General features: G+C 38.6%; 1 protein-coding gene and 1 long non-coding RNA gene across 3 annotated transcripts; one reads left to right on the top strand and one right to left on the bottom strand.

Moving 5' to 3' along the window:
* The first annotated feature begins 999 nt into the window (after positions 1-999).
* On the top strand, positions 1,000-6,716 carry dusp12 (dual specificity phosphatase 12). Of its 2 annotated transcripts, none has more exons than XM_020105531.2 (8): positions 1,000-1,172; positions 2,097-2,361; positions 3,484-3,597; positions 4,186-4,304; positions 4,406-4,493; positions 5,001-5,092; positions 5,984-6,060; positions 6,285-6,716. In XM_020105531.2, the coding sequence occupies exons 2-8, from the start codon at positions 2,099-2,101 to the stop codon at positions 6,426-6,428; spliced, it is 897 nt and encodes a 298-aa protein (XP_019961090.2). In that variant the 5' UTR covers positions 1,000-1,172; positions 2,097-2,098; the 3' UTR covers positions 6,429-6,716. The 2 variants fall into 2 exon arrangements, with proteins under 2 accessions (XP_019961090.2, XP_019961082.2); XM_020105523.2 differs by having other exon boundaries at positions 5,981-6,060.
* Positions 6,717-7,283: 567 nt separating this feature from the next.
* On the bottom strand, positions 7,284-9,399 carry LOC138405146 (uncharacterized). The gene is made up of 3 exons (XR_011238830.1): positions 8,645-9,399; positions 7,944-8,427; positions 7,284-7,809 (listed from the first exon to the last, which is right to left on the bottom strand). It is a non-coding gene; the product is annotated as an uncharacterized lncRNA (long non-coding RNA).
* Positions 9,400-11,825: the final 2,426 nt, after the last annotated feature.

Raw genomic sequence — 11,825 nt, 5'->3', positions numbered from 1 at the left:
AAAGTTCCGAGTATTTTGGCCCAATGTGTGAGTTTTTAACAGCTGGATGGTGATTTAAGGATGATTATTGTGTTTGGTTACAAAAAGATGCACATCTGGGATCTAAGTGTACAAGCAAAAATTGCAACTTAACTTTAACCCAGTAGCTTTAAAACTGAAGCTTGTTTTCAAAGTCTGTTCTTATTAATTCAAACCTTAGAACTAGATTTTCAGGTTAATTAGGAACTTTATGTGAAATATCTATTTCACAATATTAAAGTGCATGATGTAGTTTTTTATTTAAAATATCTATTTTATTTTCGAACATATTTCAGGCTTTTTTCAAAGATTTGTATGATAGCAGTCAGAGATAACTACAGACGTCAAGGAGGTTATCTTTCGGTCTCTTTATTTGTCTATTTGCAGGATTATGTATAAACTAGTCGACGGATCACCACAAAACAAGGATGTCGTATGAGTAAGGAAAAAAGCCATTCAAATGTTAGTGCAGATCTGGATCAGGGGGTGGATTCAGGATTTTTCAACATTTTCGTTGATTTCTCCGAGAATAATTAACGACTCTTGATGAAAAAACATCAGGCACGTGTACAGGACTAATATGAAAAAAATGAAATTTAAGCTTTAAAGCTTTTGTTCATTTTGCATTGAAAATGGCACTCAAAATCACATTCCCATCAGAGGGAACTTTTTTAACTATAACAGATAGAAATGCATAGTTACACTTAGTTACGGTGGTAAAAGAACACATCTGGAAGGAAACATCTGGCCAAAGGTCAATGACAACACAAACATCAGGGTCTGTCATCATACTCTTCCTCCTCATTCACCACTGTGCAGCTGCTGCTTTATGCACTGTATGACATTCTTATATATATATATATATATATATATATATATATATAACATAATATATTATATATATGCAGCTGCATAATATGCTGTAACACTGGTAATGAGGGAAACTTATATTTGGGGGGAACTGACGTCCGCATGGTTTTGTTTCCGGTCGAACCTTTTACAAGACGAACCCAGTGCAACAGTGACAGAAGTCTACTTTTATTTTTTTTAATGTAGCAGTATATCACTAGTTCACAGTTTATTAGTCTTTAGTCACTAGAATAGCTTTCACAGGAAGAGCCTAAACAACCGAGAGGCTAAGCTAAGCTAACGAGGTGAGCTAACTAGCGTTACCCTAACTAGGCTTAAGGACAAACAGCAGTGTGTTCAGTAGCAGTGCTAACTGGAGTTCAGCTAATGTTCTTATCGTTCTTATTGTCACTGTCATTATTATTACTCACTGTTGGTGTGAGCGGTTCCTACCGCAGCACGTGTATGTGGGAATAACATAAGAGTAGGTAGAATAACATAAGAGTAGGTAGATCTACATGTTTAATAGTACAATTAAATACTTACAATACTTGTATTCATACAAAGATAAAACATGTGACAGAGGAGGGCATACAGGGAACATTTCTATCTGTTTTATTTGTATTATGCTACTGTTTTTATTTTCTTTACCTCTTTGTCTCTTTTATTCTACTTTGTCAATCTTTATTTTGCTTGAAAATTGTTTTAATCTGTGCTTTTGGATTTAATTTTTTTTTTGTGTGTGTCTCTGTTGTTTTAAATGTCCCTGTACAGCACCTTGTATTTATCTCTCTGTACGTAATGTGCTGTATAACTAGAGAGAGAGAAGAAGAATGAAAACATATATATCTAATAACATTCGTCAGTGGATGCAAAATGAAGGAAACTAAGCACCAACAATATTTTTAGTTTCTTTAAATTCCCCAGTACTAATAGAAAAAAAATGATAGTTTAGATTTTTCTCTTTCAATCTGTAACTTCCACATTTTAGGGGGAAAAATATTTTAAAGCGTTGAAACACAATCACACAATGAAACAACAACGAATAAGTATGAAGAAAACTTGACAATTTTTTTCTCAAGTTTGTTGTTTCCTGCCTTTTAGATAAATACGAGCTGTCAGTGGTCCTATTTATGAAAACACAATCATAAGGAATCTATTTAAAAAATCCTCTGGTTTTCTCCTGGTACGAACAGACAGATGTGAGCTCTCTGTGTCTCTCTTTGCAGTCATGATCCTGGTGGACCCCGGTCTGTACATTGGCACCGCGGCCGATCTCAATGACAGGCAGGCACTGGCTGATGCCGCTGTCACTCATGTCCTGTCTGTGGACTCTGTCGACCCCACCCCTCAGCTTCCCGCTGATGGTGCCTTCTGCATGAAATGGATCAACGTCTTAGATGAGGCGACCTCTGACCTCCTGAGTCACCTGGACGACTGCTACCTGTTCATTCAGGAGGCTGTGGTTGGAGGTGGGGCTGTCATTGTTCACTGGTAAGGGTCAGAGGTCAACGGGAAGCCCTGAGTTTGGCTCTGTTGTTTTTTTGCATCATGCCTCTTGTATTCTTTAATGTATTTCTAGCCAGAGTTTTTTGTGTATTTGCCAAATATCCGTAAAACATGTCAGAAGTATTGTCAGCTAAATGTACTTAAAATATCAATAATAAAAGCAGTCATGTAGTATAATATCTGCTGTGTCCATTATTAGATTTGAATACTGATGCAGAGATGTGTAGGCAGCTTTTTTATGTTGTAGCTGCTGTGGGAATTAGAACCTCTATATTCAGTTAGTTTGATAAATATGAAAGCCATGCTGTATGGCAGAGGTTTTCAAAGTAGCAGGTTGGCCTCCGGTGATGCTCAGTGAATGGAAGTGAAATAATAATACAATATCTATCACTAATTGGTGTCAGTTACAAGAAGAAGATAGGTATAGAGCTGACTGAATGTGTGTGATCTGGTTAAAGACATAGTTCAGAGATACATTAGTTTGGGGAATCTTCACTGTTTGTCAGGGTCAGAGATTGAAAAAGACCCTCAGACAAACGCTTTTTAAATATCAAATCAAACTTTATTGTCCCATAGGGAAATTTATTTTGGGCTATAGTGCTGCAGAACAGTAGATTTTGCAACAAACAACAGTAACAATAATAATGCAGAATAAAAGTGAGTTGAATATTGCATCTGCCCTAAAAAACTTAAATGATAAAACACTAAAAGGATATGGCAAGATGAAAAACAGAAACTGGTATTAAACTTAAAAACCGCAGTGTGAAATGTGCAAAGGTTATTAAGGTAAGATATTGCCGATATTTTGTGAAGTCTCAAGTTATGTCAAACAATATTTGGTTCTCTAGTTGCGGGGGTGAGGAGATGCCTTTTCCCAAACTTTGTCTGAGGGGAGGTGACACAAAGTTCTGTGTGTGTGTGTGTGTGTGTGTGTGTGTGTGTGTGTGTGTGTGTGTGAGAGAGAATAGCACTTTGAGTGGTCATCAAGACTAGAAAAGCGCTATATAAATACAGACCATTTATTATTTACCATTGTCCAGTGTGCACACGAACAGAAATCGTGAAATGATCAATTATCGTGTGTGTGTGTGTGTGTGTGTGTCTCAGTCAGGCCGGTCGAAGTCGCAGTGCCACCATTGTGACTGCTTATCTAATGAAGAGATACCAGCTGGGCTTCATAGAGGCCTACCACAGACTGAAGAGTGTCAAACAGGATGTACAGTAAGTGTGTTTCTGTGCGTCCGCACGTTTATTAGCTAAAATCACTGAGGCTACTTCCACACTGCTACATTTTAGTTTTACCCATCACTGTCGCTACACTTATGTCTGTCATCCACTCTGGAATTTTCCTCTCTGAAAACTGGTGTTGAATTTCAGTTGAAATGGGTTGTAACTGAGACTGATTAGGAAACGATGCAGTTACCCACATTTGCTTTGAGTGTCAGTCACAACTCGACTACCAGAGGTGGACGCAAAGCATTTTTAACACTTGCTTTCAGTAGCAGTTCCACTTTGTTGTTGGTCCAAGGGAAAAAATGCTCTTACTCATGCTCTTACTTTTTACCATTACTGTTATTTATTTGTAGTATTTTCTGTAACTGGGCAACCACTGCTTCCTGTATACACTGGCTAAAACTGTGGAACGTAATGGTGTGGATGTCGCCTGAAAGTTTCTCTGTTGTCTGTTCTGGGTTTATTCACTTTCAACCTTTAAGTGATAAAAGAATTTAGGTGAAGTGAGTTTTTAGAGAATTGACAGAAAGGTGGGACAGGCAGATGGGGAGTTTGACAGCTGCTGATGTGTTTCAGGGTCAACAGTGGTTTTGAGGAGCAGTTGTATCTTTATGAGGCCATGAAGGGTGAAGTGGACGCCTCCAGTCCTCTGTACAAACAATACAGACTGAAGAAGATCACTGAGAAGTACCCTGGTAAACACACACATTACAGACATGTTTCTTTCATTTGATTCTTTGATTATTGGACATTTGCAATATTTTCCAACTCTCTGTGTTTGTGTATGTGTGTTTAGAGTTGCAGCAGATTCCCAGGGAGCTGTTTGCTGTTGACCCTGCCCACTCCAGCTCCTCTGAAGTGTCCTATCGCTGCAGGAAATGCAGGTGACAGGTGCAAATTTTATACAGTGGCTGAATGTGGGGCGGTTTTATAATGGAGGTGATTCATGTTGTATAGAAAAATTTAAAGACCTTAAGGGACCTTCCTATAGGAAACTTTACTGTATTTGTCATTTTCTTCCTGTATGTATGATGGTAACAATAATTGCTGTCTGCAAAGAATTGCATTTATTTTACAAATAAGCTGCTTTAGAAATCATTTTGTTTCAATCTATGGCTGTAACGGAGGCTCAAAGACTAAAGAGTGAAAGAGTTTTCACGTCAGAGAGAGAACCACATTTATGCCACAGCTGCAGATGAAACTATGAGGTCTGCCCGACAGCACATTCTTGGAAATCTTTTAATGTCATTATAAGAAATGTAAAAAAAAAATTGGTTCATTATGAAACTGTGGTGGGACAAATTAGAGCTGTAACAACACTGCAATGTGTTTAAAGCAGTAACTGAACATTTTGGGGAAATGCACAACCAGACTTCATCTCTCCTCTGCAGACGAACTCTGTTCCGTGGCTCCAGTATTCTCAGTCACCCAGTAGGAGAAGGAGCGTCAGCCTTTGCTCACAAGAAGTTCAGTAACTTCACTGGTAAGATAATACACGATGATACACACAGAGGTCGACAGACAGCACGAGGTGAAAGGGACAGGAGCATGGTGGTGGTCTGAAAACCAAGCAGCAGCAGTGGCTGTGACGTCACATCTGAACACACAAACACGATGCACACATTTTTGTGTTCAGTGTGTAGTAAATATTATAATATTTCCATTGCAAATAAACATCCATGGGTCAACTTTTTTTAGATCCAAAGCGTGACTCACTGAATCCATGGCAACAATGAACCTTCTAGAAAAAAAGTTCCTGTGGCCTTTCTCTTTGTCTTTTTTGCAGCAGACATTGAGAGTTAACAAACACTAATAACATGAAAGGTCTGTTTACATGTGCTGATGTACTAGTGCTGTTGTTCCAGAGGGAGCTGTGGGAAGTCTAATGAATTTGGCAGTAGCTCAGTAACTAGAGTTGCAAGACACTTTCATCAGATGACACAGAACTTTGCTTCCTGATTGCGTCTAATCGATCATGATGTATTCTTTCCTGATACATCACGCTCCCTTCACTTCACCCTCCTCTAGAAGGAAACAAACAGTAGTGTGTGTGCTCGTAGCCTCAGAAAGAAACAACAGTGTCTCATGTGGAGGCATCAGAGACACTGCTGCTCAAAAGAACACCTGGAAAATGTTGGAGTCATACGGCGTGATGAATAATTAGATTATGTTCATATTCTTAACATGATAATTCATACAGACTAGTGTGCATGTTAAAATACCAACTGACAGAAATGTTTACGAAGTGGATGTCAACCTGAGCAGAGTCCGAACTGTCAAAATATTAAATATAATAATAATATTTGATAAATAATATTGCAAATCAATGTAAGTCAGTTTTTCACTTGAGAATGGCAAATGTGTTGTCTAGAAGGCGTCCAGTGTACATCTTACTTCATTGAACCAGTGCAATGGATGGAGCAAGCTTTACTTGGCGTGATGGATGGACAGGTAATTCACAACACACACGCACACACACACACACACACACACACACACACACACACACACACACACACACTCACTCACTCACTCACTCACTCACTCACTCACTCACTCACTCACTCACTCACTCACTCACTCACTCACTCACACACACACACACACACACGGTTTTGTGATCTGTACTGAGTTTGTGTCTTCTCTCCTCTCTCCCTGTGTATCTGTGTGTATAGCTGTTGTGTCCTAAGTGCAGCTCTAAGCTGGGCTCTTTCAGCTGGTGTGGGGATCAGTGTTCGTGTGGCCGCTGGGTCACTCCCGCCTTCCAGCTGCACCGCAACAGAGTGGACGAGATCCGACAGCTGAACATACAGATATAAAAATAAAATCTCCTCACTGCCAAAGTATACAACTCAAACCGGTCCCACATACTAGAAGACGATCAAACTCACACCTACACAAATGACTGCAGGCTCTGCAGCCAGAAAAATACAGTGATTTAATACAATCTGTAAATTCCAGTTGTGTGAAGTTTTGTACAACAAATTTTCAAGGGCACTTTCTTTAACCTTAACTTTTTTTTCAATAAAAAAATTTAAAAATGTGTTGGTATGACATGTGAATGTTTTGCTGCACACACATTGAAATAAAAACATCTGTAAATATCAGAAGACTGATCTGATTCTTTTACTGAGTAAATTCATCTGCAGTGTTGCAAACATTTATGTATATTGCTCAATATTTAATTGTGTGTGTGTGTTTGTAGGGGTGTTTCACAAAGGTCCCGCAATCATCAGCTCTCTTTTAAATATTAATGAGTCCGTTAACACGTCATTAGCGTGTATTAGTTTTTCCTCCCTGGAGTTTATTTTAGATTTATTTATATATTCACATAAACAAGAATGTTATGGTAGCTTTACTGAAACTTTCTTCTGGTAACACAGTATACAAACAGAATGTGTATTAATATACTCAAAGATCGTGGTGTGAATATGAGCACTGTCCATGACGAGTGTGCTCTCCGCTCTGTAGCTTAAAAAAACTAACTAAACAAGCACAGACAGCACATTAACCATCAGCCAATTGGGACTTAAGTCCAAAAGGGTCCCAGTCCAGCCCCAAGCTGCAATGTAAATGTGAAAATGCATATTCTTAATAAATCAAGCATGTCGAATAATCAATGTATTTCTATTTACCCAAATATTTCAGAAATGGCTACAACACAGACAATTCAGATCCAGGCTGAGAGAAGAACTGGATATTTCAGCAGGTGTTTGTGTGTCATTACACTGAGCAGTGTTTCACTTCTCCCACCCTCACTGATATAAATAGGAATGAACTGTAATAAAATGAAATACAGTTCAACAGCAGCACAAATTACGAAAATGATCATAAGAGTGAATCAATTTGAATTCAATTTTATTTGTATAGCGCCAAATCATAATATACATTATCTCACTTTACATAGAAGGTCAAGACCTGAACATTATAGATCAGTTCCCACAATGAGCAGCACTTTGGCGACTGTGGAGAAACAGTTGGGGTGAGCAGAGAAAAACGGGGAAGAGAGGGGAGATGGGTGGAAAAGAGGGGAGAGAAGAGAGAGCGACCAGTAACAGTTGTGCACCATCAGGTTTCAGCTCTGACTAGTTATAATGAAAACAATAAGAGTGTAAGGTTATTAATGATAGCAACAAAAATTCATATAATAGTAATGATATTGTTTTTGTCTGAATCCTGCCGCTCTGGACTCAGTGATACCTGCAAAAAGAGAGGGACAGAGAGAAAGAGTTGGCATGTAATAAAATAAATAAATGTGGGAGTAGAGAGACAGAGAGAGAGATAATTGACAGTCTAGACCTATAGCAGCATAACTAAGATGGTTCAGGACTCACCTGATCTAGAACTAACCCAGAGTGGGAGCTGGTTCCACAGGAGAGGAGCCTGATAGCTAAATGTTCTACCTCCTGTTCTACTCTTACAGACTCTTGGAACCACTATAGAGCCTGTGTTTTGGGAACGAAGTGATCTACTTGGATAATAAGGTGTTATCAACTCCTTGATATATGAAGGGGCGTGATTGTTAAGGGCTTTAAATGTGAGGAGCATGATCTTGAAATCTATTCTGAATTTAACAGGGAGCCAATGTAGAGAAGATAAGACAGGAGTGATATGATCTCTCCTTCTAGTTCCTGTCATGCTGCAGCATTTTGGACCAACTGGAGACTTTTTACAGATTTCCTGGGGCATCCTGATAATAAAGAATTACAGTAATCTAGTCTAGAGGTAACAAATGCATGGACTCATTTTTCAGCATCATTTGGTTTTATTCAAATCAATCATTGAGAGTAATCAACTAAAGCTTCAGTCCGTCAGCCTCTGGTAGATTTATGGAGGTAAAAAAAACATACAAAAGCAAAGAGAGAAATAGAAAAAGGATGAATGAATTCGTTGGTAACAGACATTAGCACATCAGAATTAAATCATCAGATTAAAGTAGAAATAAAGACACTGGCACCAAGGAATTCAACAACCTCAGCCCAGGAGAAATCATAAAACTGAATGTAATCATAGAAATCGAATGTAAAAAACATACTGTTTTTTTCCTCTGGTGAATCTTTCTCTAGTCTGACCCGTCTAAGCTGCTGCCTGTCAATCATCTTGGAGTCTGTGTGTCAATCAAACAGACACGCCCCTAAATCTACAGCTTTTTTAATACTAATATATCATTAATAACGATAGAGTATTTCATGGGAGAAATTGACGTTTTTTGAATGTCTATGGAGCCAGAGATTTTTGGAGCCAACCCCTGCTGCATCTCTGCGGTATTACACTTTTATGGACTTCAGGATAGGTTTATTGTTCTGGAGCCGGACTCTATGTCCATTTTTTATATACAGTCTATGGGTCAGACAGTGCTTCTCTGAGGTGTTTAGGGTCAATTACTATGACGTCAGTTTTGTCTGAATTTAGAAGTAAAAGTTCTGGGTCCTCCAGGCCTTGATGTTCTTGAGACATCCCTGAAGTTGAACTTAGGCATTAGATTCATCAACAGCTTTTTGAAACAGTTTCATTAACAATTGAACGTAATAACCTTCATGAAGGTTCGGGTTGACTGCACAACCACTATATTAAACTGCAGGTCTCTGAGCTGTACCTCATAAAGTGGAAACTAAATGTGTATTTTAGAAGTGCTGCCTTCACTGTATAAAGAGATAAAACACACTTAGTTTAGCAGATTTTCCAGACTGACTGAAAATCACTTTGATTAGACCCCTAACACAGGCTGAATATATGTGGAGCCTTGTGTTAGTGTTTCTGTAACATATCATGATCCTCCTCTGTTTCTTCTTTGTTTATTTTATTGGTGGGTGGCAAACAACGTCAAGGTGCATTACTGCCATCTACTGTTTAAATCATGATGGTTGACCAAGATTTACATAAAATACATAAAAGACATGTAGTTGATCAAAGGTATCAAAGGTTTGCTTTGATCTAGTTTGACAACAATGCCATATGAGGAGCTATAAAGACACGCATAAAGCCTCATCACTTCACTACCGTTAACCTATTGTGAGGAGCACTTGGCTACACATTTTTGCCTGATTACAGAGATTAACAAGTAGACTTCTTACCCAAATGGACATCACCTTCCCTGTATCAACTCCCAGGTAAATTGAATATTTTCCACCTGACAGTTGTTGAATTAAGCAGATTAAGTATGTTATTACAATAATTACAGTGTTGGAGAGAGTAAAAGGTTGAGAGCAATATTTAAGGTGGAGGAGATTAAGGTGTTTGGCTCAGCCCTTTCATTTGTCTTCCAGCATGAAATCGTGTAAGGATGTGATGGATATCCACCAGGATCAGAGCTCTGACAATGGAGAACATGGTGACCAGGTGATCCTGCTAATATCCCTGAATGGTCCAGCCAAGGAGGGCAACCCTGCTGGGATGAGCAATAAGAAGCACTCCTTCTTGCAGACCTTCAGCATCATTGGGAAGAGAACAATAAAAGTGAATGCAGAGTGTGGCAACAGGTGAGTGTTTGAAATATCTCCCTGTTTTGATCATTTTATATTGTAGAAGAATAGTTTAATATTTTGGTAAATATTCTTGTTGTTTGGGTTAGGGTTAGATGGAAAGAATGATAAAACTCTCATTACCTATGGAGCTGCAGCCAAGTGCATTTTAGGATGTACATTTTTAAAAATGTCAAACCACTGCTTTAAGATCGAGAGTTGAACTATTTGCTTGTCCTCATCACAGACCAGACAAGTCCCAAGCAAAGGTCAGAAGGAATGCACGACTGGGAGTCAGTGGAAAAGGAGAAAGTGGCCGAACGGGCCCACTAAAGGGCCAGAGAAAGAGGCATGAAAACTATGAGCTGTTAAAAGGGGTGAGAGACCTTACCATAGACAACAGGCCAGAAGCTGCCCCCTTCAACTCCAGCCAGGATCATTCACACAAGAAGAGGAAGAGGGACGAAGAGGAGGTGCCAGTTGACAAAACCTGCTCAAATAAGGGAAAGAGGGTGGATCTTGCCCGTCAGAAAGCCACAGATTAAAGGTGGATTCTGACAAACTAAAGACTTAAGTGAGGAGACTGAACTGGACTGTCAACAACTTCATTTATGTTTTAAATAGTCTTTTTTTTATTAATTTATACATTTTGAAATGTTCCCTATTAACTTTTTCCAAAACTGTGAACACTGTGAATTAAAACATGAAATATACAATTTGTCTGAAAAGTCATGATTAAACTCAGGACCTGTTGTAATTATAAAGGGAGCGCAAAGCTCATATGCCTGCAGACAGATTTACCTTCGTGTTTGGTTGCCTTGTATCTCCACTAAGGTGAAAACATGCTTATGTGGAAATACATCACATTGATCAAGCATGTCGAAGAATAAATTACTATTTAACAAATATTTCAGGAATGGCTAAAACACAGAAAATTCTAGCTCCATCCCATGACGGTGTAGTTTGATCCAGATCCAGGCTGAGAGAAGAACTGGGTCCAACACGAAGATCACACAAAAGAGATTATTTGTTCTGGACTCAACTTTCTGACAGGCAGAGCATTAACACACAGGTTATATCCTTGTTGAAATGACCCTCAGCAGCTGGATGTTGCAGTAGAAAATGAGCATGAAATGATAGTAAGGTATATCATATATGTGAACATGTATTATTTTTTATAGCAGCAAGGACACAAAATAACAGCATCAAAAGGTGATCCAAGCAGCAACTAAACTGGCACACAAATATACACAGACGCACACACATTTAACTTTGCTTCATCAATTAGGAATCTTAGTTTTTATAACTAGCGTTATACTAATCGGATACTTAATCGAACTCCGGACCCGACCACATGCTGCAGCACCTGCAAGACATCAGCTCAGTCACTAGTCAAACTATTTCACACACAAGTCACAAACACTACAATAAATAATGACTTTTTAGAAAAATTTGCAAATTCTGCGAATAAAGTGCCAATACTGTTATGTAAGGGTGAAGTGGAGTTATTTGTGTGCATAGTTAAAATATTTGTTTAAAGTGCAATAAATACAAATCCCCATTTGTGCAATATTTACGAGACATACGCTTACAGTTACTAGTAAGGAAGTTCCCTTCGTTACAATTCTTCAAATTACAGTATTTAGTGTGACTGTGGCTCAGATAAACTGACATGAAGCAGTCAGAAGGATTAATACTCATATTTTCACTGAGTAATCAAGTGAATTCAAGGCTATTCATGTTTTCTAATGTTGA

This window comes from Paralichthys olivaceus, chromosome 16, assembly GCF_024713975.1.
Source record: "Paralichthys olivaceus isolate ysfri-2021 chromosome 16, ASM2471397v2, whole genome shotgun sequence".
NCBI lineage: Eukaryota > Metazoa > Chordata > Actinopteri > Pleuronectiformes > Paralichthyidae > Paralichthys > Paralichthys olivaceus.
The sequence above is the reverse complement of the archived record's forward strand: the minus strand, read 5'-3'. Positions and strand labels throughout refer to the sequence as shown.

Coding starts and splice junctions, on each gene's coding strand:
- dusp12 (XM_020105523.2), top strand. CDS start 2,099: ATGATCCTGGTGGACCCCGGTCTGTACATTGGCACCGCGGCCGATCTC. Junction 4,305..4,405: donor GATCACTGAGAAGTACCCTG/GTAAACACACAC, acceptor ATGTGTGTTTAG/AGTTGCAGCAGATTCCCAGG. Junction 6,061..6,284: donor TTGGCGTGATGGATGGACAG/GTAATTCACAAC, acceptor CTGTGTGTATAG/CTGTTGTGTCCTAAGTGCAG.